This window comes from Cydia amplana, chromosome 3 (genome assembly GCF_948474715.1).
Source record: "Cydia amplana chromosome 3, ilCydAmpl1.1, whole genome shotgun sequence".
Classification (NCBI taxonomy): Eukaryota; Metazoa; Arthropoda; class Insecta; order Lepidoptera; family Tortricidae; genus Cydia; species Cydia amplana.
Genome location: NC_086071.1, coordinates 6,761,448 through 6,786,819, shown reverse-complemented (window position 1 = coordinate 6,786,819; position 25,372 = coordinate 6,761,448). Strand labels below are relative to the sequence as shown.

Sequence of the window (25,372 nt, the reverse complement as noted above, 5' to 3'; positions counted from 1 at the left end):
CAAGTGTGAGATGAAGCGTAAAATACGGGCTGACCTATACGAGTATAAGCTAAATTCTAGTTGGTCGAAGTACAATAATGCTTTAAAGCGATTAACATTTGATAAAGGATAAATGTGATGATAACGCATGTTAAGTAACGCGTAGAGACAAGGAGAGAGCTTGTTGCCATAATAATGACCAAAACAAAAAAGCGCATCCCGAAATGCCGTGTTATTTTTGTTGCTTAGTGCCCGTTTCGGAGAACGGCACGAGCGGGCGCGGGCGGGAGCGGTCGTCGCCTTGCTCAGGGCCGCATTCCGATTTCCGACCGCTATTCTATTATTCACTGACTTCAAAATAAGGCCGAGAGATCTATTTAGCTGACAAATATGAAATAAATATGTAGGTACAAGTACCTTATTATGTTTCACCATGTACCGGACGTTAAAATTAAGAATAGTACTTAAAAATAAGTTTTTTCTTTGATTTAACTTTTCTTACCATAGTACCTAACATATTTTTTTTTCTTTTAGAATTGGTTTTTATTTTACTTTAATTTATCGGACCTACGAGAAGGGTTTTGATTTTTAACAGTCTGTGTACGATATACAATGCAATGAAGTTGTTCTAGTTAAAAACAAAAATTATATTTATATCAATATTTTTTGCACAATGTAAATCAAACGACTCGGTAATTAAACCCATAATAGTAATGTTTAATTTAGTTTAGTTGTTTAACAAACTTTGTTACAACAATACTTAAATTATAATAGGCTTTTATTATTTGGTATTGAAAGAATGGACCGTCCATATTTTCGTCATATAATAAAACCATACCCCGACGGTTAAAGATAATTAAACTTTTTGCTTGTTTCCGTCCGAAGAAAGTAAACAAATGACATTGCGATTGGTCCAAAACCGGTTTAACGCCACGCCTATTAGAAACTAAATAGAGACAGATTCACCAAATTAAATTCCATTAATAGGATATGAGAGAAATAACCTATCACTTTATTTATAATAAATCTAACCACCTAACTTATCACATTTAAGATCGTAACCATTCATAATATATCGAGCACGCCACTCATGTTTAAAGCAGTATTTCGTGAGCCCTTTTACAAAAGCTCTCTCGGAGTGGGTCCCTGTGTAAGTAGGGTGTAGCGGTGGGGTGGGCGGGGTGAGGAGCAGCGCGCGGCGCGAGAGTGGCGCGGTGGCCGGCAGTGCAGTGAGCGGCGCGGATGCCCGCACCTACTCGCCCGCCATGGCTCTGCGCTTGATCGTCGCGTGTGCGCTCGTCGCCACCGGCGGCGCCGTCTATAACCGCGAACGCGACCGTCAGCGCAACGACCCGCGCCTCCTAGATCGCGCATGTGAACTCAGTTCTTGCTACCCTGCAACCGGCAACCTCCTCATCGGCCGCGAAGGCAGCCTCTACGCCTCATCCACGTGCGGCACTTACCACCCCGAACGATACTGCATTGTTTCACATTTGGAGGACCCAAAAAAGTGCTTCTGGTGCGACTCCAGCAACAACACTATCGGCCGGCCGGACCTTAACCATAGGATAGAGAACATAATCTACAGATATTATCCTGGAACTCGTAATAAGTCATGGTGGCAATCCGAAAATGGAAAAGAAAATGTTACGATCCAGCTGAACATGGAAGCGGAATTTCATCTTACGCATGTAATAATAACGTTTAAAACGTTTCTCCCTAAGGCTATGTTAGTGGAGAGGTCATCCGACTTTGGAAAAACATGGAGCGTGTATCGTTATTTTGCATACAACTGTGTCGATGCTTTCCCCGGAATTCCAGAGAGGACGCAGCGCTCTTTGACGGAAGTTGTGTGTGAATCTCGTTATTCTACTGTCGAACCGTCAACGGAAGGCGCCCTTATCTTTAGAGTGATACCGCCGAATATTAACATCACCAACCCATATTCTGAGGAGGTCCAAAACTTGTTACGCATGACTAATCTTCGCATCAACTTTACCAAACTACACACCCTTGGTGACGACTTATTGGATAATAGGCTTGAAATTCAGGAAAAGTATTATTATTCGATTTACGAAATGACCGTGCGTGGTTCTTGTTCTTGTTATGGTCATGCGTCTAGATGTTTGCCTTTACCGGGCGTCAACGCAAGGGGCAACATGGTGCATGGTCGCTGCGAGTGTACACATAACACGAATGGACTCAATTGTGAATATTGTGATGATTTTTTCAATGACTTACCGTGGCAACCGGCCGTAGGAAAACAATCTAACCCATGTAAGAGATGCACTTGTAATAATCACGCTACAAAATGTCATTTTGATGCCGCAGTTTTTAATAAAACCGGGAAAATAAGTGGCGGTGTTTGTGATAATTGCCAGCATAACACTATGGGTATAAATTGTGAACGTTGCTTACCGAAGTTTTACCAGGATCCCGATTTAGACAAACAGGACCCTGAAGTATGCAAGCCCTGCGACTGTGATCCCCATGGTGTCACAGATGAGGAGATTTTGTGCGATGACGAAACAGATGTGGCCAACAACAAGACCGCCGGCCGTTGTCTATGCAAGGCAAACATGGATGGCGCGAGATGCGACCGGTGCAAAGATGGTTTCTGGAATTTTGATCTTGCTAACCCGGATGGCTGCGAAGAGTGCACATGTGATAGATTAGGAACGATCAACGAACGAGGATGCGACCCCAACACTGGCATATGCATCTGCAAACGTCATGTAACCGGAAGGAATTGCGATCAGTGTCTTCCAGAGTTTTACGGCTTATCGGACTCCAACGACGGATGTACGCCTTGTGATTGTGATCCCGGTGGTGCTCTGGACAAAGAATGTGATGTGATAATAGGACAGTGCAAATGCCGCCCAAACGTGATTGGCCGTCGGTGCGACCAACCTTTGCAAAACTTTTTCGTTGGAGCTCTTGACTCAATAGTCATTGAAGCCGAGTCGAGTCAGTGCGATTCACAAATAGACGATAACGCTATACAAAGTCAACTGTGCCATGTCGTTATTAGGGAGAATTATCCGGACGGGAGGAAAAAACCGTGGACTGGGCCTGGTTTCATGAAAATTCCGGAAGGAAGTACATTAGTGTTTGTTGTTAATAACTTGAAAACTAGCATGAACTACAACATTCTGGTAAGATATGAACCTCCGTCTGATAACGCCAATTGGGAAGAAGCTACCGTTTTCGTCAAAAGGCTGCAGCCAATAGACCCAGATTCTCCTTGTGCTAATGTTCGTCCCGAAGAAGATACTATTCATACAATTTTACCAGGAAAGGAGCGTAGTGTTTTAATAAAACCCGCAGTTTGCTTAGAAAAAGGTAAAACCACAGAAATTCGTATATATTTAGGACGTCAGAATGGCTATGCGTCGAATTCTAGGGCAACTGTACTAATAGATTCCATAGCTCTGGTTCCATCATTTGACGATATACCTTTTCTTAAAAATGGCAGCATTCAACGTGAAGAGTTTGATCGTAATAATTGCGGAGACCCATACTATTATAGTTTATACCGCGAAAACATTTTAGAAATCTGTAAAAAGCATCATATTAGTATAGGTTACATAATAAGAAATGGATCTGAACCATGCCAATGTGACCCAACAGGATCCAAAAGTCATCAATGTGATCCATATACAGGCGATTGCCAATGTGTTGAAAATATTGTAGGCGCCCGATGTGACCGGTGCGCTCCAGGCACGTATGGTTTTAGTAAATTCGGCTGCAAACGTTGCGATTGTAACAGTATTGGTTCTCTTGATAACTTTTGCGACGCTTTAAGTGGACAATGCAAATGTAGGGCTAACACATATGGCCGTGCATGTGATTTGTGCCAACCTGGTTATTTCAATTTTCCTAATTGTCAACAATGTGACTGTAATGGACACGCAGTTGAGTGTGACGACAAAACTGGTGCGTGTTATGAATGTAAGGACTATACGGAAGGCCACCGATGTGAAAGATGCATAGAGGGTTATTATGGAGATCCGCGTCTCGGTATTGATATAGCTTGTCGCCCTTGTCCATGTCCTGGAGTTAAAGGTGATCCTTTTAAGAGTAGTCATGCCGATAGCTGTGGACTAGACCCGGAGACCAAAGACGTCATCTGTGACTGCAAAGAGGGCTATTCTGGACCACTATGCGACGTATGCAATGACAATTACTATGGAGACCCTGTCAAAGGCACGTGTGAAATTTGCGAATGTAACAATAATGTGGACTTAACAAAACCAGGTAACTGTGACCCTGTTACTGGAAAATGTTTAAAATGCTTACATAACACAGCTGGAGACCATTGCGAAATGTGCCAAGAAGGTTACTACGGTAATGCCTTAGAACAAGCATGCTACAAGTGTAACTGTTCGGTACTCGGTACGAACTTCACCAAAGGCAACTGTGACGGTGTGACTGGACAGTGTCATTGTCATAAAAATGTTATGGGCCTAAATTGCGATCAATGTACAGAAAATCATTGGAGAATCGCAGTGGGAACAGGATGTGACCCTTGCGATTGCGATCCTGTCGGCTCAGTTTCGCCTCAGTGTAATCCGTACATAGGAAAATGTCAGTGCAAATCAGGACATGGGGGTAGGCAATGTAACGAATGTCAAGAAAATCATTGGGGTAATCCAAATATCGAATGTCACGAATGTGAATGTGATTTAAGCGGAGCTGTATCACAACAGTGCATGCGAGATAATGGATCATGTGTCTGTCGCCCTGGTATAGGTGGATACAAATGCGACTTGTGTGCTAGAGGCTATCTCGGACAAGCACCTAACTGTTATCCATGCGGAGAATGTTTCGATAACTGGGATGAAATTATAAGCAACTTACAGATACAAACTGAATTCGCCATCGGAAATGCTAGTAAAATAAAAGTCGTAGGGGCTACTGGTGCATACACAAGAGATTTTGAAGAAATGACGAAAAAACTATCTGAAGTAGAAGGTCTTCTCGACAGCTCTAAGCTTGGACAGGCAACAGTCAAAGAGCTTTTATCTAATGTAACGTACTTACAAAACCAACTGGCCGAAGCAGAAAAGAAAGTTCAAAACACTAGAAACAATCTCAACGATATTACATCCAAAATCAATCTGGGTAATGTGACACTTGACGAGCTAAGATTGAGTATTGATAAGTTAAAAGCAAAAACATTAGATTTAAGCAACAATGCTACAAAGTTACAAGAAGCCAATCTGGAAGGTGCCCTTAATTTAACTCGTGAAGCTAAAGAAAGAGCAAACAAAGCCGCTGATGAGGCTGAAAACGTACAAATATTGATTGCCAGCACTGACAGACAAATAAAAAACACAGATCGGCTGCTAGAAATGAAATATGCTAGCTTTAATAGCACACAAGCAGATAATGACAAAAAACTGTCTGACTTGAAAGAACAACTGAGGTTATTAGATTCACAGTTTCCGAAACTAAACGAAAAAATGTGTGGGCAAGAGACTGATAGTTGCGATATTTGCGGAGGAGCAGGTTGTGGCAAATGTGGTGGCATATCGTGCGATCAAGGTGCCGTAACCAAAGCAGAACAGGCTTTAGACTTCGCGAACAAAACTGCTCATCGGATCAAAGAACATGAACTTACGGCTGAAGACTTGTTCAGGTCAATAACGCAAGTAAAGCAAGACACTGTTACAGTCCGAGCTCGCGCCAAAGATTTATTTGCGAAGGCTGATGAATTCAAATCTTCTGCCGAACGTGTTACTAATGAAAGCCAAGATTTGACAGCGGAATTGAGAGAATTTTTATCCAATACCTCCAATACGCCAGCTGATGTGAGAACCTTAGCCGACGATATAATTAAGCTTTCCATTAGTGTAGAACCACAGGAAATAACTGACCTTTCACAGCGGATTAATTCTACGGTGTCACAGCTCACAAATATTGAAAATATAATTACTGAAACCAAACCAGATTTAGAGAGAGCTAAAGCCCTTAATCAAAATGCCTCTGCAGTGCATAAATCCGCAAAGTTAACACTAGAAATGGCAAACAAAGTGTTAAGTGCTTTAGATGAAGCACAAGCCGCTCAAGATGCAGCGGAAGACGCAATCGACAAAGCTAACAGCGACATACAAGCTGCAAAGGCAGATTTAATCCCTATTGCTACTGAAACTGAATTAGCTCAGAAAAAAGCAAATGAAACCAAGAAAGAAGTAGAAGAGCTACATACTAGGCTTTCTGACTTACAGAAAAATGTTCTTAAAATTGAAAGCGATGCCGATCAAGTAAAACAGGAAGCTAACGACGTTGTTAACGGAGCTGAGGGAGCAGAACTGAAAGCTCGTAATCTCAGACACGAATTTAAAGAAACCAGTGAATCTCTCATAGCAAGCGCAAATCAAACGTCTAAATCGCGAGAGCGAGCGCAAGAGTTATTAGATCGCGCAAATAAGCTAGCTAGTCAAACACAAAACCAACTCCAACTTCTTGCCAACATGGAAGAATTGTACAATGCTAATAACCAAGAGCTGTCTACATTAGAAAAAGAAATAGCTGATCTAAATATAAACATGAATTATTACCTCGCAGAAATTACAAGGAAGTCTGACGCATACAGGTCGTGTACCACATAATTATCTTGATTTTGAAAATTGGAAGAAAATTAGGTTTTCTCAATTTTAATATCTTTTCTAAGAGTGCCATAAAGCTGTATTTGACAGTGTTAGTCATCGTTTAGGATTGTAGTTAGACTACAGTCTTGTCCATATTTTGTTCAGTGTCTGCCTAGTTTATGATGAACATACGAGTAATTACGTATTCGATGACTCAGAGCTATGGTACAGTTAAATATTACGAAGTGTGATTGTAGTAGTACTCAACAAATAGTATACGTATGCATTTATTTTATAAACAGTGAAGGGCGTTTATAGTATATTTATACAGGGTGATTCAGGAGACGTGAGCAGGATTAATCCTACGCATACAGTACGTTATAATCAACTGTTTCGTACCAGTATTTGCGAGATTAACTTTAATTTATTTTATACTGTTTAAAAAAGTTTTAATTTATTTACGACACATTTATGGTCACCCTCTTTGTTTTATCCATAACAAGTGCCAAATTGAATGCCATCGGAGTCTGTTTACTTTTGAAAAATCTAATATCACTCAAGTGTGACATTTTATTTTCTTCATACCTACTCAAAGTATACACTACATAACGGTTAAAAAGGTTTTATCTTTGTTAATTAAATATTGTAGGGTATCCATAATTGTAGATAATTAAATCTGTCCTTACCAAAAAAGTATAACAACAGAAAAAAAGCGTGTTTGTTTTACTTAAATATTGTGGTGAACGATTCTTTTACATTTACCGATTGTGTAGACTTAGTCCTGCTCACGTCTCATGAATCACCCTGTATAAAGTAGCGTCTTGAAGTTACCTCAACAGTTTAATTCTACATATTTAAAGGTAAACTCTACTTATTTCATTTTTATGTCACTGTTTAAACGTTGTTTTGGAGGAAAGCTTTACATTTTTCGATAACTATAAATTGATTAGGAAAATGGAGGCTTCTTGTAATTAATATTCCAAAGAAAATATTAAGTTTTCTTAGACCTAGGTATTTCTGTTCAAATGTAATTTAGTGTGTATACCTACATTATAACTGTTTATCTTAATAAGAGTTTCTGTGCCTTGCTTAGTTTTAAGTAACTTATAATTATTTACATATTATGCATTTTCTGCCGTTGCACGATTAGCAATAACTATCAGAATGTGTGAGTTTTGTTAATACATAGTTGTTCGTTGTACCTAATAAATACCTAGTCTGGTAAAATGTTAAATCAACGTAATATTGACATTCTGTATTTATAAATATTATATAATGCATTTCTTATGTGATTTCTCCAGTCGGAGAAGACTTTGCAGTGTAGCTACTGTAGCATCTATTAACTATAACCATCTCTTAAGGCTAGCACTAGCCTGATCCTGTTTCTGTTATGTTTGTAACATACGGGGCACTTATACTTAACTATAAAATGTATATTGTAAAGTGATGTTAATAAAATATTTTCTAAAAACTGTTGTATCTGTTTAACTTTCATTCTGCTGTCCTGCTCTAGCGATGTGATTGCCTTAACTATTGCCATTTTATAAACTCAAGAAAAAAAATTGATTCTTATTTTTAGTATAGTGCAAGAGGCTTGCCCATGTGAGAGACTTGAGCAATTTTATCAAAAAGAGTGCCATCATGCCTGAGTAGGTATCGTTAGGTAATATTAGAGTGTTGATAAAGTAAATATTTTGACATTGACATATTTTCTTTATAATGGTTTCAGTGGTTTCAGACCTGGGCAAGTCTCCTAGGCTCCTTCCTTACGTACACGCACCGAAGTCATCCAGTCAGTCCAGTCTCTTGTCAGGTCAATTGAATCCCAACTAAATAATTTCATGTAAAAAAATATGCAAGTCTCACAACTCAGTTCTACTACAAAAAAGTTTTGGGATGTGGTACAGTCAGTAGCAGAAGTTACTAAGCGGGCCAAGTGTTCAAAATGATCTTTACGCGACTTTGTTGTTAAGAGAATAAGAGGGTGTCAACTGTCAACGTAATTTTGAACACCTCGCCCGCAGAGCAACTTCTGCTGCTGACTGTACCTAATGTTAAACCAAATCAGTAATTGCCATTGCATTGCATTGTCATATTTTGTTATATTACCTAATAACAATTGTTTAACTAACAACATGTTATAGCGACCGTCTGACCGTAACAATATTAGATCTGGGGGCACGGTAGTGCCCCCGCCAAGACGAGCAAAGCGAAGCGCAAGGGCACTACTACCTTTTCTCGAAGCGCTTCGTCGTTTTTTTGAACCCTCATAACTTGGGTTTGGATTATACCAGATAAACAAAATTCTCGGGATATGATGTCAATAGTGGACTTATTAAACATAAAAAATTTCAATTGCATAGCTCTTATACTTAAGATTTTATTCATAACTAAAAAACCCCGATTTCGTCACTGACTCACTCACTCACTGTTGATCATCAAAACCTCTAGGGTGCTTCCTGAAGTCCTAGGAAGCTGAAATTTGGTATGTAAGTAAGATAATATTAGTACACAAACAACAAAAAAATTCAAAAACTTGAAATTTTTTGTCCCTAAGGGGGGGAAAAGGGGGGTGGAATTTTGTATGGGAAATCAATAACCGCTGAACCGATTTAGTTGAAATTTGGTATGTAGATAATTTTTGTAATGGGGAATGGCATAGAATAGTTTTCAACCCCAAAATCACCCCGTAAGGGTGAAAAGGGGGTGGAAAAGGGCGTTAGGGGAAAAAGAGGGTTGAAGGTTGTATGGGGAATCAGTAAAAAGCAGATTGTATAAAAGATGCCCCGAGGTACGTATTTCAGGATTTTTAATAGTAGGTCCTTAAATCACACGCGCAACCCTTTAAATTAGGGGATGGAAGCAACTTACAAAAAGAAGTGAAATCCCACCAAAAACATTTTCATGTAAAATGTTGCCAAGACGAAACCATAAGGCTCGCACTGACAAAAAGTTATCAGATCTCTTGTAGAGCCAAACTTCTAACTCTACGAGTACAAGCCCTAACTTCACAAACTCTACACCTTAGTCAAAATATGTGGCTTGGCCGTTTCGATACTCCAAGAACTATTGTATTATAAAAAATAATGAATAGTGAATACATTTTTCACCTTACGTCCATGTGACAGTAGCGAAACGGTCAAGCCACATATTTTGACTAAGGTGTAGAGTTTGTGAAGTTAGGGCTTGTACTCGTAGAGTTAGAAGTTTGGCTCTACAAGAGATCTGATAACTTTTTGTCAGTGCGAGCCTTATGGTTTCGTCTTGGCAACATTTTACATGAAAATGTTTTTGGTGGGATAGAGTCTGTTCGGAAAGAGAATAGTCGTGGAATGTATGGGGCCCACTACATTCCACGACTCTTCTCTTTCCCCACAAACTCTATCTTTAATCTTTTAAGCCAAAAAGTAATCCTAATCGAAAATAGCGAGTACGAGTAACAAACGAGAGGATACACAAACGAGTACGAGAGTAAAGCGTTGTGTGCGATTGCCATTCGAATCGAATTCGGAATAACCCCGAACTCTTTAACGATGACTAACAGTTTGGTGCAACCGACGCTCAATCTTTATACGCTAAACGAGAAAACAAAACGACGATGAACGTTAGGTACAGTAGGTCTAGGTATGTATACTTAAATCATAAGAACCTATAGCTGGTCAACCAAATCTTGTCAGTAAAAAAAGGCGCCAAATTCAAATTTCCTATGGGACGATATCCCTTCGCGCCTACATTTTTCAAATTTGCCGCCTTTTTCTACTGTCAAGATCTGGTTGACCAAGTATACATACTTTATTGTAGCCGGGTCTGAAACTACCCTTAGCATGTTCACCGCTACTGTAATTGATAGCAACTGCGGTATGCTCTAGCTAGCGAATGCGGCAGCGGTAAACTTGTAAGTACTAGGTACCTTATTGACATCACAAAAGTAAAAAAAAATAGTATTTGTTTTCTATAATTGACTATAAAATTACTGAAATATTTTTTGCTTTAAGATTATAAATTATAAACGATAAAGCTTCGCTCATATTGATAAGGAGCTATACGTTCATAACCATAACCGACATGCCTAACATCCGTTTATGATATCATCATAGACTCTGGGTGGTCATTTTTTACACATGTCTGCATTATATACTTAGTGTCAGTTTTGAAATGCGTGGCCGTGGAACTAAAAGATAATATTTATTTTTGTATTTATTTATACAAGTATGAATAATTCATATAGATTGTTTAAGAGCTTTTTTAGTTACATAATATTACTAAATATTATAATTAGTGTGGTTATACGATATTACAGCATAAATATACCAATACACCGAGAAACTAAAGCTAACAAAAAGCGGCCAAGTGCGAGTGGGACTCGCCCATGAAGGGTTCCGTATTTAGGCGATTTATGACGTATAAAAAAAAAACTACTTACTAGATCTCGTTCAAACCAATTTTCGGTGGAAGTTTACATGGTAATGTACATCATATATTTTTTTTAGTTTTATCATTCTCTTATTTTAGAAGTTACAGGGGGGGGGGGGGGGGGGACACACATTTTACCACTTTGGAAGTGTCTCTCGCGCAAACTATTCAGTTTAGAAAAAAATGATATTAGAAACCTCAATATCATTTTTGAAGACCTATCCATAGATACCCCACACGTATGGGTTTGATGAAAAAAATTTTTTTGAGTTTCAGTTCGAAGTATGGGGAACCCCAAAAATTTATTGTTTTTTTTTCTATTTTTGTGTGAAAATCTTAATGCGGTTCACAGAATACATCTACTTACCAAGTTTCAACAGTATAGTTCTTAGTGTCCGACCGAAACATGTTTTTTTGCCGAAACCGAAACCGAAACCGAATGTTCGGCTTTGGCTCTAGTTTCGGCCGAAACCGAAACCGAAACCGAAACTTTTGAAGACTTGTTAAAATCGTTGAAAAAATGTCATAAAACCGCTTTTAAACTCAAATTAAGGGGCTGTCAATACCCAATGTCCTTGAAATTGATTTTACTTAAGGGGCTCCACCACGCCAATGACCTTCGATCTGAATCCCTTAGTTTTCTTATGTTTTTTGCAGCTTATCATATTAGCAGCAACGGCTTTAAGCAATATAGTATTCCATATTTACTTCAAAGTTCATTGTCTTCGAGATATTTGGCATCAAAGTTGAACAATTTAAGGCCAAAAAGCTGGTTTTCTGGCCATAACTTTTGTGTTAATTCGTTTAAAATTAAAACCCTAAGACGAACCCAAATATGTAGATTTCGTATAAGTAATATCCTTCACAGCAATCTAGATATGAAAAAAGTAAGTATCCTTTTAGACAATGTTTTTAAAAAACATAAAATAGTAGGTATCAATTTCTTTCAAAACCCGGTAGACAATAATGGAGATAAAGATTGAAGAACCGATAGCCGTTTAATTGCCTTATAAAAATCTATCTGTAGTGCAAAAGTCGGAGATACGATTCAAAACTTGTCAAAAATCGATGAAAAAGAAAAACTATTTGATTTAGTAAAGCAAAAAATATATTTATAGACTGTGGCCGCACTCGATACATGATTGAACGACATCGGCTCGATAGAAAATAACTGCAAAGATTGGTCTTAAAATCACCATTAAACGGTTCTAATATCTTTATTTCTTAACTTATGTGTCTGAAATTAAAATCAATTTGTCAAAACATTTACTTATACCTAAACGAGTAATATTACACAAATAATCCACATTTATTTTTATTTCAATAGTCTTCTTATTATTCCCTTGAGCGCTGGTGGCCTAGCGGTGAGCGCTGCTGGCAGTTAGGTGGTGGTAGGTTGATATTTACCATTGAGAAAGCCGGACTAGCCCGATAAAGCCTAGTTTACCCTCTGGATTGGAAGGTCAGTCTTCCCAAGAATTGTCGGCGGTCAGTTTTTACGAAAGCGACTGCCATCCGCTTTCGTAAAAACTAGTGCCGACGCCAATTCTTGGGATTAGTTGTCAAGTGGACCCCATGTTCCCATGAGCCGTGGCCCTTGCCCAGGCTCAGTAACATGCGACAGTGCTATCTCATTTACTACGATACAATTAGACAGTGTGTGCGTTTTAGGTATTGACAGCCTCTTAAAACTGCGTCGAGCGTTGAGTGGCTCCATCATTAGTGGAATTGTGTTTAATAATACATAAATCAGTATACATAAATCAGTATATGTATGTATTAAGTAATATTGTTGTCCTTCTTGTTCCACAACTTTTGGTCTTTGTCACATAGTTTAGTTTCATAGAACGAAGTACCATTGCGTATGTTTCGGCCCGGCCGAAAGGTTCGGCCGTTTTTTGGCCGAAACCGAAACTACGGCCGAAACATGATTTTTTGGCCGAAACTGGCCGAAACCGAAACCGAAACCGAACCTTCGGTCGGACACTAATAGTTCTTATAGTTTCGGAGAAAAGTGGCTGTGACATACGGACGGACAGACAGACGGACAGACAGACAGACAGACAGACAGACAGACATGACGAATCTATAAGGGTTCCGTTTTTTGCCATTTGGCTACGGAACCCTAAAAAGCAAAGTAAAATATGTATTTTACTTTTTTGTTTTTGTGCAAAAGTACAAGATAATATAGAAGTGACACATAAAATATCATAAGTACACCGGCTGTTTAATGCTTACCATCTATCGTCTCACAATACTTCAGACTCACGGTAAATGGTCTTCGATCTCCTTTCAAACAAATCACAATCAGGTGCTGACGTCAGGAGCGCAGCGTCAATGTTTGAGGGAGCAGCGAATTTGTGACACCGTCCGCCGCCTCACACCATAAATCTACTTCAGGTCGTTAGCATACCTATAGCAAATACTACATTTACTATTGTCTTCAAATCGTGACCATCAACCCAAACAAAAGAGGGCCGAATATGGAACTCTGACTGACACCAGATCTCGTGTGATAAGGGGTTGTGCACAAATCACGCGAAAGTGTTTTCGGCTACTTTTTGACCCTACTACTGTGTAAATAATTGACTGCCAATAGTGCCAATCTCTATAATTTTACAATTAGTACAGTTATGATTTTTTTGCCAAATCTTCTGTTATTATAATCAAGTAGGATGCACTAACTAAGCGTATACTCGTACATTACTCAACCATTCATGGACGGTCTTTACAGATGGTTATACCTAGAGCCGATCTTGTCCAGCGACGAAGGCGAGCTCGGCATAAAGTTCCGGAAGGTCGACCAAGGATTTCGACAGGCCACGCGCATTTTCGAGGCGGACCCCAGGCTTTCGGTGCTGTTGCAATCGGCCCGTCTGCAATCAATGCTGGATTCCATTTCTGAGCAATTGCATGCTTGCCAATCTGCACTCAAACAGTATATGGACGTAAGTATAAAGTTCTACAGTTGTATGTCTAGAAGAGTCTGCCCTACACTACTACGTAATGCGTAAATGTACGAATAGTCGGTAAACTTTAGAAATGAGCCGAAAAGAATATATACTTACTTACTTTTATCCTTTACTTACCTACTTATTTAAAATAATAATGGTCAGTGCTAGAGGTGATAGTTAATGTAACTACACGTTATACATGTATAATTTGAACAACAAACACCCGCAAATTGCTTATTACCGCGGTTTCATTGATCAGGTCTGACGTAGTGCCTTACGCGTTATAGCTATTTCAGTATTTTTAATTACTATGCTGGTTTTATTTGGTTGCTCATCAAATTCAGATATAGGTACACCGGGTACACGCACAGCGATTTTATAGACTGTTTAAATTTTTAATGTTTAATATACTATCGTCCTACGGTACCGGTTAATGTTTTTAGGAAAAGCGCTCTATCTTCCCGAGGTTATATTTTCTGAGCGATGACGATTTGTTGGAGTTGCTCGGTCAAGCCCGAGCCGGGGCCGAGGGTCGAGAGGCGGTCATGCAGACGCATCTGAAGAAATTGTTTCCGGGGACTAGTGGTGTGCGTCTTGGGCCTGAAAACATGTCGATTACGGCACTGCGCAGTCTTTACGGCGAAACGTTTCAGCTTGACCACCCGGTCGACATAGACTGTCCTGTCGAGGTATAGTATACTTTATAAGGCTTTTATTGTGCTTGCTTTTGAGTAAAACAATGAGGTTTGTAGTATAGGTACTAAGTTATTTGAGTAAGTACTTTCCCGATGCCAAATAGCGTAGTTCATTCAAGAAAAATTGGTTAGTTTGAAAATTTATAATATTAATTCCAATAGCATCCCATTGATTAAAAAAAAATGCTGATTTATTGACGTTAGCAATCAGTTCTTGTAATTGCTTGCAGGTTTGGCTCAAGAACCTGGAAACGGAAATGCGTTCATCTCTAAAGAATATGACTATAAAATGCGTCGTTTCCAGTTCTCTACAGGAGCAGGATCCATTTTCGCTTCCGACACAAATACTTTGCCTAGCTCAGAACATACGGTTTACGGAACAAGCAGAGAAAGCTATTGGTTCGAAAGATCTTCACAAGTTGATGGCTAACATTGAGAAAGAGAGTGCATACTACGCTGCCACTGAAACCGAGGATGAAAGCGAGAAGCAGAAGCGGCAGGCACTCCTCTTACAGTGTGCTTATTACATTAATGTGGTTCGTACACTGATTAGCAACAATGTGGTTGCTACTAGTGATTGGCTGTGGCAGAAGCAACTCAGGTACCTTCACAACTCGATTACCATCCTATTGCTTATTTATACCGATTTTATTTTTTGCTTAGGTACTATAAGCGACTATAGATTTTTAGCGATAAGAATCTATAGTCGCTTGCCGGTGTTACCTAGCCACAGACAAGACATCCTCTAGACTGAGCATAGTAACGCTACCCCCTCTGCCACTATATACGGTAGTTTTACTCCATGTTCGAGTCAAAGTGTCAGAATCCCGTGCCGTGATTGGTCCGTGTCTTTGAACGGACCAATCACGGCACGGGATTCGCTCACCTCGTCCCCCCGCACCCCCGTATTCTTGACAGCATCGGTTTCATGAAATAATTGCTCTAAACTCCGTCTAGAGGATTCCTAGTCTATGCCTATAGACTAGGAATCCTAAGGATATATTTCATTTTCTGTGTGTTTTTAACTTTATGGTGCACAATAAAGAATATTTACTTAAATATTTGCAAGCGATCATCATCATACCTACCTATAGCGAACGGATACTAAAAACTATATTTTTTTTAGATTCTACATACAGAGTTCCAAAGACGTTATTGCTAAAATGGGATTAGCTCAGATTTCCTACTCGTATGAGTATCTCGGGATTAATACAGGCCAGTTTGTTCGAACCGAATTAGCTGATGAATGCTTTTTGATACTGACTCAGGTAAGTAAATGTGGTATAGTCAGTAACAAAAGTAGCTAAGCGGGCGACAATTTTGCTGTTAAGACAATAAGACCGCGTGCAGATGACTTTGCACATCTAGGCTCCTTAGCCACATTAGCTGCTGACTGTAGGTTTATTATCCACCATCTTGTTTACAATGCAATCAGTTTGTTTTCTCGTGTTGTATGTGTGACACCTCAGCTCGTGTGTGTAATCAAACAAGGATCATAGCATTATATAATACGGAAGATAATCTACTGGGTGAGTACGAGATCATAATACCGAACGACAAAATGTGATGAAGACAGAGGTACTGAACAACATTTTTCTCAAACATGCAATGAAATGTCGTCGCTCCGGGCGTTATATCAGGCTTCGAAGTATCACGTTTAGGGCGGAGCAACTCCAGAGAACTGTAAAGGAATTTCATACGAAATTGAAGGCCTAGGCCGGGAAGTAATTGTTTTTTAAATTCTAATGTAAACATGGGGTCTGTGTCCATGAACAGGCTAAACAGCCGAATTATATTTTTAATTTTTAGTGAATGAATGGTTATCGAACCAAAATATCCGTGTTAACGCCTGTTATACACGAACGTACTGATATTAAGAATACCAATCTGTATTATTCAATGTGTTGATGAATAAATTTAAAATCTTGTCTATACGTAAGTCACCAGAGACCATAGATAATATTTAAAATCCTCTGCATTTATTTTATTTATTGAAATTGAGATTCTTATTATCAGGTTGTGTATAATGGCCCTAATAGGGTCTATTCGAACACTACACACGCGAAATACGGACGACTTCCGTAAAAAAAAAGTCATTATGGCAGGATTGGAAGGAAAATTAAAAACTTTTGTCGTGTAGCTATTTAATTATAATTTGTTTTTTTGAGTGGTGATTTTTTTTATTTCATTGCATATGTTTGAGAAAAGCACTATACATGCCTAGCCGTGAAAAGGTCTTGCCGACTTCGTATCACTATCCGGCCTCCCTACGGTCGGCCGTCTATACCTACTCACCCGGCAAGCCCTTCTTTCCCGGCGTCTGCAGTAATGTACTATTTCACGAGACCAACCACAGAGTAGACGAAACGCAAATGACAGTTATTGGCAATTATGATTTAATAAATTTATAAATCAATCAAAATGTGACCAAGTGTCCCCTAAATGACCGTACTCGCCCAGTATAGAATAGATAGTTGGTATATTTTTACGCGCAACATCACATGGCGACCTTGTCAGATTTGGATGGGTGCGACTAATAGAATCTGTTGCTAATTTTACGTTTCTTGTTTTTAGTCATTGCATCTCGGTTTAATGGGAAACCCATTTGGACCAGCCGGGACGGGAAAAACGGAGTCAGTTAAAGCACTGGGTGGTCTAGTTGGACGCTTAGTCCTAGTTTTCAATTGTGACGAGGTAAGTAGAGCCAATAAAGAGTTGTAATAGATAGTTAAAGTCAAACAATGAATCGAGACGTTAAACTAATCTAGTTTCACTAGATGGCACAACGCGAAGCCCAGTCAATCCTTACACAATATATACCGTACCGCATCACACCGGCGTACCGTTTTCGCACGCCTTATATCTGCACGATTTTTTCTTTGCCGACCGCACTCTACGATTACTCACAATTCCTTTTCTATTATTTGATTAGACATTGAGTTATTTTGGCATCAGATAGAAGTTCATATCTTTCCCGAAGCGGTGAAATTTTTCATGTTTCATTAACCCTTTTCCAGGCCGCACCAATCTACAAAGTTGTCCCAATTGCAAACTAGTGCTTTTTACTTTTCCAACTTTTTTGAATTTATTTCACAGTCAATACGATCACATTAAATTGTCTGTTTGAAGCAATTACTTGCACAACGCAGTGTTCACTTCTGATATCTACGCCAAATTTTGTGTTATAGGCAATGGACACAGAATGCATGGGCCGGCTGCTCAGCGGCCTGGCGTTATGCGGCGCTTGGGGCTGCTTCGACGAGTTCAACCGGCTGACCGCCGATACCCTCGCTAATATCTCACACCAGCTAGCTTCGCTGCTGACCGCTATGCGGGAAAACACAGGACAGGCCACAGCGCTGCTCAACGGGAAACATGTAAGATCATGTCTTGTCATGAGCTGCTTCGACGGCTACAACATACTGACCGCCGATACTTTCGCTAATATTTCACACCATTTAGCTTCGCTCCTGGCCGCTATTTATGCATTCTAGTAGATACGCTGTAAAATTGCGTCATGGGTAGTAGTACAGAACTCTGAACCATCCGTATGCGATTTCCACTCGCACTTGGCCGGTTGTAACATCTACACGATACTAGAAATCCAAATTAAATCACTCATATTGGTATTTTCATTACAAAGTTAAATGAGTACGATTTGATGTCTGCGTTTCAACGCCCTTTGTGCTATCTTATGTAAGAATAGATACATCGCACAATAATTTCTGTTTGCAGGTGACCGTATCCCAATGGTGTGGCGTGGCAGCGACCATGAATCCAGTAGGAAGGGGCTACGGGGGGCGCCGCGCGTTGCCGGCGGACTTGGAGCGCGTGCTGCGGCCCGTGGCCATGGTGGAGCCGAGGGGAGACCAGCTGGCCAGGCACCTCCTCGCGGCGCAGTGCGTCACCGACGCTGAGGCGCTCGCCGAGGATTTATATGCCGTTTTCTCTATGGCCAGGTAATTATTGTTATAGCCATACCTCGCAACCGAGCTAGCAAATCTGTAGCAGTTGTACGTCAGGGTTATCACTACTACGCATAAACTAAAGTAAGAAAAATATTTTACAGTACATATGGGGCTACTTTATCGCACTAGTGCGTAAAATAGCACTTTTCGTGCGGATGTCGAAACTTGTGCCATATGTACTGTAAAACGTTGTTCGATACATGTGCGAATAGGTAATTCGCAACTCGTGTCGATTTAAAACACTCCCTTCGGTCGTGTTTTAATTTATCGCCACTCGTTTCGAATTTCCTCTTTTTCGCACTTGTATCGAAAATAACTATTCTTTGTTTTCAAACACACCAATATTTTCAAGCAATGAAAATTCCATGTTAATATTTGAAAGAAATGCGAAAAAAACGTGATTTTATAAACAAAATAACAGATACATTGAAGCGCATCTAATATTCATTGACCTGTTAATTTATATTATTTGACAGTAAATTAAACCGGGTTATATCGGAAGAGGGTCAATAACGATCAATTTTATTAATCTTACATACAATAAAGTTAAAGCAAAATGGTTCATCATAATCGCCAACCCTGACATAAAACTGTCATATGCTACGATTTTGCTAGCTCCGTTACGGGGTATGGTTATAGCAACTATAAACCTAGGTATTACAAGGAGAACTGGCTTAAGAAATAATTGCCGTGCGTCGCTCGCGGCCACGGTAGAAGCGAGAGGTGAGGTGAGGCATTAGCCAGAGAGGCACAAAAGAACATGTTTCTGATATAATGTAACGACTTTTAAGAGTATGCCTATCGTTATGTTCAACGTGTAGGAAACTGAACTCTCTAGTTTACAACGAAAGACCTCAGTCTCCGTTTCGTCTACCTCGCGTTGCGTGAAAAAAAATGTGTTAGTCGTACCTACACAGTAAGCTAATATATATGAACCTTAAGCGGGCATTACATTATACAATTTTCAGAGCGCTAATTAAGTGTTGCTAGGCGAGATAAAAAAGAGCTTGTTCATTACACTACACTAGCTAGCGACGCTAGTTAGTGTCCTATTTTCATTTCGGCAGTGATCATCCTTCGAATCGAACCTCATCTTCCGAACAGAGCTAGTAATTATATCATGGCACCATCAAAACATCAAAAAGTTGGCATTGTTTTAACACTGTTGTCTAGTTCAATTTTCACGAATAAAAATCTTTAATTGTAATCTTTATGTTTTTTATCCCATAAAAAGGGCATGTTTTTATAAAGTTTAATCATGTTTAGCAGTACTTCCTGTTCCCTAGTCTGTGGCTGCGTCATTTTGAACTGAAATACGATAAATGAAACATCCATACGTTCGAGTGCGTCGGTGGCGTGCCGACAACTGACCTTGCACAGTAAGCGCTAAGCGCGCTAAAACTATTTACACTATGCGTTCTAGTGCGCTAGTGCGGCAGAGCACAAGCGATCGCACTAGATTGGGTCACTAACTGGCTAGCTGCCTTTACACTATGCTAAATTAGTGCGCTAACTCAGCTAGCGCTCTGCGAATTGTATAATGTAATGCCCGCTTTAATGACATTTGTTAGCACGCTGCTGGGCGGGCAGCGGCACTACGACTGGGGCCTGCGCGCGCTTAAGGCGGCGGTGGGCAGCGCGGGCGCGGCGCTGGCGGCGCGGGACCTGGCCCTGCGCCCGCGCCGCGCCGCGCTGCGCCGAGTGCTGCGCCGCAACAACATGTCCAAGCTCACCGCCCAAGACAAGGGGAGGTGATACCACCACTATATATCAACCGCTATCTAAATTAAACTAGTGACTGTCCATTTTAATTATCGAACTTGCTCGCAAAATTTCACGAGAATCGGTTGAGAAATCAACACGTAGAGGAGAACAGCCGATTAGACATACAACAATAACATACAGACAATCTAAAGACGCTTTGCGCTCACCCGGTAAAAAAATTGAATTACAAGGTGTATCCCAAAAATTATCTACTACTCCTAAAAGACTTGACAGTCAGATTCCAGGCACCATGTTTATAACTAACAGCTAACAGCACGCCAACTTATGAGAAACGACTTATTCGTTACTTAAACCTAAGGCAGAGTTCGGCAAGGGACTTTTAAGAATAGTCCAGTCGCAAGACCCACTAATATTAATTTGGTTGGTCTAACTAAATACTCAATCTTTTTTTTACAAACAAACATATGTACAATTGGGTACTTTCCTCTACTTAAAATAAATTATTTCACACCGTGTACGAAACAAAGCACCAGATAATTATTAGAAAAACATAAATAGCAGTTATTTTGGAACACAAGTTCTATTGAATAAATCGGATAGAAATATAAAAAGCGGCCAAGTGCGAGTCGGACTCGCCCATGAAGGGTTCCGTATTTAGGCGATTTATGACGTACCTATTAAAAAAAAACTACTTGCTAGATCTCGTTCAAACCAATTTTCGGTGGAAGTTTACATGGTAATGTACATCATATATTTTTTTTAGTTTTATCATTCACTTATTTTAGAAGTTAGGGGGGGGGGGGACACACATTTTACCACTTTGGAAGTGTCTCTCGCGCAAACTATTCAGTTTAGAAAAAAATGATATTAGAAACCTCAATATCATTTTTGAAGACCTATCCATAGATACCCCACACGTATGGGTTTGATGAAAAAAAAATTTTTGAGTTTCAGTTCGAAGTATGGGGAACCTCAAAAATTTATTGTTTTTTTTCTATTTTTGTGTGAAAATCTTAATGCGGTTCACAGAATACATCTACTTACCAAGTTTCAACAGTATAGTTCTTATAGTTTCGGAGAAAAGTGGCTGTGACATACGGACGGACAGACAGACGGACAGACAGACAGACATGACGAATCTATAAGGGTTCCGTTTTTTGCCATTTGGCTACGGAACCCTAAAAAGTAGGTGAGTTGACCGTGACGTCACGATGTAATGTTTCATACAAATTCCATGTTAGCAAATCGTTTTGACAGTTCTAAAAAAGAAACTGATTTGACTAGTAGGAAAATACCCTATTGTACTTCCTAAGTCCTGGCCTAAGGTCGAATCTCCTATTGCAGGTTCGAGAATATCTTGTCGCTGGTATTTGCTGACGTGCCCCACGAGGAGCACGCTACGGACCCGATATGTTCCGCCCTTGACGCTTCCGTCGTTTCGCTCGGTCTTGTGCATAATAAGCTTCAGGTAAAAAAAAACTAACCGTTTCTTATATAAGGGTTCGTTACTACGAGAAAACTGGGCACTGCTGGATAAATAATTCACCTTTTAAATTTAAATAACACTAAGAAAATGAATATATATTCAGAATAATTTATTAAAACGCCTTCAAAATTAACCGTTGGTGTCAGATGCATACCTAAACTTTTTAGGCGAATTAACAGCTAACGTAGATGTCCGAAATTTAAATGTATGTGCAAAATAACGTAACGTGTATAGACTTAGTTTTGTTAATACGCTGCGTAGTTTCTAGCGACCAATTTAAGAGTTTATTCATTTTATTCGCATTTTATTGTTTAACCTTCATATATGATGCTTTATTATGTCAGGTTCAAAAATGCGTGGACTTGTATGAGCAGATGCAACAGAGAATGGGCGTGGTCATAGTGGGACCCCCCGGATGTGGGAAGTCAGCCATCAGGAAACTTCTAAAAACAGTAAGTTATCCCATAACGAAAGATATGTTATTTTTGTATATGTAAATATATTTTAATAGGTAGCTTTTTAAGATACCGCCAACAAACTGTCTCACAGTTTGGCGAAACATTAGATTAAGGTACTAAAATACTGTTATTTTTTTGTAAAATTTTCAATTAAAAAAATACAATTTTAAATACCTAATCTTAACTCATAAGACTTGCGTTATTGATGATAGACACGTAAACAATAATCTAGGTATGTAGGTAACATATAGATAGATAAATACTTATATACCTACATACAAAATATCCACACCTCAGGAAATCACATAAATAAATTGTCTTACGTACCATAATTCAAACCCAGTACCACCCTCGCCTCGACAAAGGAGTCTGGGTCACTACTTACTAGGATAAAGTGGCCGTTAAGGTAGTCATGGCAGGCGTGGCTCACTCCGCGATTTCGTCGCTTTGCTACAGGTAGCTAAAAGTACATCCGTTCCGCCCCAATTTTGGGGAAAGCCATAAGCCGCGCGTGGCGCTGTCGCCACCTAGCGTCCATATCTGTGCTGATCGTAACAGACGCGTTTTGTTAGAGAGTGAGTCTTCTGTACTTAGTACTATTATTTATTCTGTGGTCACGCTATTAAATTCCAGGCTCTTGTGCAACAAGGCCGGAACATAGTGGAGTACAGGATCAGCCCGAAGGCGATGAGCCGCAGCTGGCTGCTGGGCCACATCGACCCCGACACGCGGCAGTGGAGCGACGGCGTCATCTCCGCCACCGCGCTGCAGGTGTCCAACCAACCTGCAGGTGTGTTGTACAGTATACTACAAGAATATGCATCAGCTACCTACAACATAGACTAGGAGTCCTCTAGACGGAGTTTAGAGCAATTATTTCATGAAACCGATGCTGCCAAAAATACGGGGGTGCGGGGGGACGAGGTGAGCGAATCCCGTGCCGTGATCTACCGTATATAGTGGCAGAGGGGGTAGCGTTACTATGCTCAGTCTAGAGGATGTCTTGTCTGTGACCTACAACCTACAACGATGTACATTTTACGGCGAGCTGTAAAATTGCATTGACAAATTATTCATTTATCAAGAGGCCATGCACTTTTGCAGTCGTCGTGAACCAGGATTGTTGAACCACTCGCTATTAAAAGTAATCTGGCCGTGTATTGCAAAACGGGATTTATCTGTAGTCACAAAAGTTACACTACTAATAATATATTCGTATAATAGAAGAAAAGAAATATACATTTTCATTCCGTGTTTGACATAAATGATATGCATGTAAATGAAGTTAGAACGGGTCAGTCCACCATTTTTGCTGATATTTGATTCCAATATGTGAGGTTTATTTACTTTTTCAAAGAAGCACATTGAAATGATTGGTTTCAGCCATTTACTTGCGTTACTCAGCTTTGTCTTTCTTCACTAATACATAAATATGTGCATTGTATGTAAATATCTCTCTCTCAGCATATTTGCGTCCACTGCTAAACATGTGCCTCTTTCATGGATTTCCATGTTGTTCTGTACGCGGCGTTTCTATGCCAGGTCGGCCTTACCGTCTATCTAATGTCGTCCGACCATCTGGCTCGTGGTTTTCCGTCTCTTCGGCTTCCCAATCGAGGTCTCCAGAACAGTACTCGCTGGCCCCATCGGTCGTCATCCCTTCGACAGAAATGGCCGACCCATTGCCACTTGAGTTGCGCAATCCTTTTGGCGATGTCGGTAACTTTCGTGCGTTGGCGTGTATGTAAATATATGTATGTATGTATATACTTTATTGCACATGGAAATAAAAACAACAGAAACATAGTTACAGAGTAAATTAAATACAACAAAGGCGAACTTATCCCTGTATGGGATCTCTTCCAGTTAACCTTTGAGGAAACGAATAAAACAAAACAGAAATATGTATGTGTGATTCCCAGAGGTGTGGTCTTGGGTGGTAATGGACGGCGACGTGGACCCGTCTTGGGTGGAGGCGCTGAACTCGGTGCTGGACGACAACCGGCTGCTGACGCTGCCGTCAGGCTGGCGCATACAGTTCGGCGCCAACGTCAACTTCCTGTTCGAGACGGACAGCCTGGACCACGCCTCGCCCGCCACGCTATCCCGGATGGGGGTCATTCTGATGAGGTTAGCATAAACCAATTTTTTATCAAGCAAAGACTTTGCCTTGTTTTCTTTTACGCTTTTCTTGGTTGTCTGTGAGAAAGGAATGGAAAAATTTGCGCGTTTCTTGTGGGCTTCCGTAGCTTAGTTGGTTAAGAGCGATGCACGGATTGCAGAGGTCGCGGGTTCAAATCCTGTTGGAAGCGTAAATTTTTCCTTAAATATTAAATTTGAGCTTAGTATAATCTGGCTAACCAATTTATATGTAGAAAAAGGCGCGAAATTAAAAAAAATTGTATGGTAGAACGGACCATCGTGCCTACATTTTTCAAATTTGCCGCCTCTTTTTAATGACAAAACTGGTTTTCCAGAATAGTCTGGAAAAAGTCACGATGGTGGAAGCCAATTTTTTGATATATATTATTAAATTAAAGCATTAATATTCAAGTACATTAGTACTTATTAGTCAAAATCAAATCGAAATCACAACTGACGCTAGACGGTCCCGTACATTATGCGGTAACTCTGGTTGTCAAACACAAAACGTTTAGCTCTATTTAGTTCTACTGGTACAATTTTTCTTAGACGTTAAGTACTCCTCGTCTAAAATCAATATCACTTTGTTTTTGTTTAAATTACAGTGAAGAAAGCAGCTGTGCAGAAGACGTTATGGAAAACTGGATGCGAAAAGCGGAGTTTGATAATGAACTGGCAAAGATGGCACTGTCGTTACTACAGCAAGCCGTTAAGAAATGCATCCACTGGTTGAACACACATAAATCCGATGTTGTTATAAAGATATACAATTTATCAGTTGTAAGTATATTTTTTTAAACAAAAGTAGTTTTTATGCACATAAACTAAGGCGCTTATTTGCGTGAGTAGCGCTAAGTTTTTATTTACAACACGGTGTCTCGAACCGCTCGACCTGCCTGATGGTAAGCGGTCACTGTAACTTGTGAACCTTTACTATAATGTCTAGAATAATGAAGTCT

The 25,372-nt window shown here is 39.9% G+C and overlaps 2 protein-coding genes across 4 annotated transcripts in view; both read left to right on the top strand.

The window, feature by feature from the left end:
• LOC134662484 (cytoplasmic dynein 2 heavy chain 1) overlaps positions 1-25,372 on the top strand; it is a 106,602-nt gene that overhangs the window by 37,672 nt on the left and 43,558 nt on the right. For all 3 annotated transcript variants that reach the window (XM_063518718.1, XM_063518717.1, XM_063518716.1), the window contains 13 exons: positions 13,720-13,933; positions 14,383-14,628; positions 14,865-15,235; positions 15,761-15,902; positions 17,209-17,328; positions 17,823-18,011; positions 18,370-18,593; positions 20,174-20,353; positions 21,672-21,795; positions 22,158-22,265; positions 22,905-23,061; positions 24,194-24,401; positions 25,019-25,193. In XM_063518718.1, the coding sequence (XP_063374788.1) occupies positions 13,720-13,933; positions 14,383-14,628; positions 14,865-15,235; positions 15,761-15,902; positions 17,209-17,328; positions 17,823-18,011; positions 18,370-18,593; positions 20,174-20,353; positions 21,672-21,795; positions 22,158-22,265; positions 22,905-23,061; positions 24,194-24,401; positions 25,019-25,193 (2,458 nt within the window). The remainder of the gene's footprint in view (positions 1-13,719; positions 13,934-14,382; positions 14,629-14,864; positions 15,236-15,760; positions 15,903-17,208; positions 17,329-17,822; positions 18,012-18,369; positions 18,594-20,173; positions 20,354-21,671; positions 21,796-22,157; positions 22,266-22,904; positions 23,062-24,193; positions 24,402-25,018; positions 25,194-25,372) is intronic.
• LOC134662457 (laminin subunit beta-1) lies at positions 1,172-6,905 on the top strand. The gene has a single exon (XM_063518685.1). It carries the CDS (start codon positions 1,245-1,247, stop codon positions 6,591-6,593), a length of 5,349 nt encoding a protein of 1,782 aa, XP_063374755.1. The 5' UTR covers positions 1,172-1,244; the 3' UTR covers positions 6,594-6,905.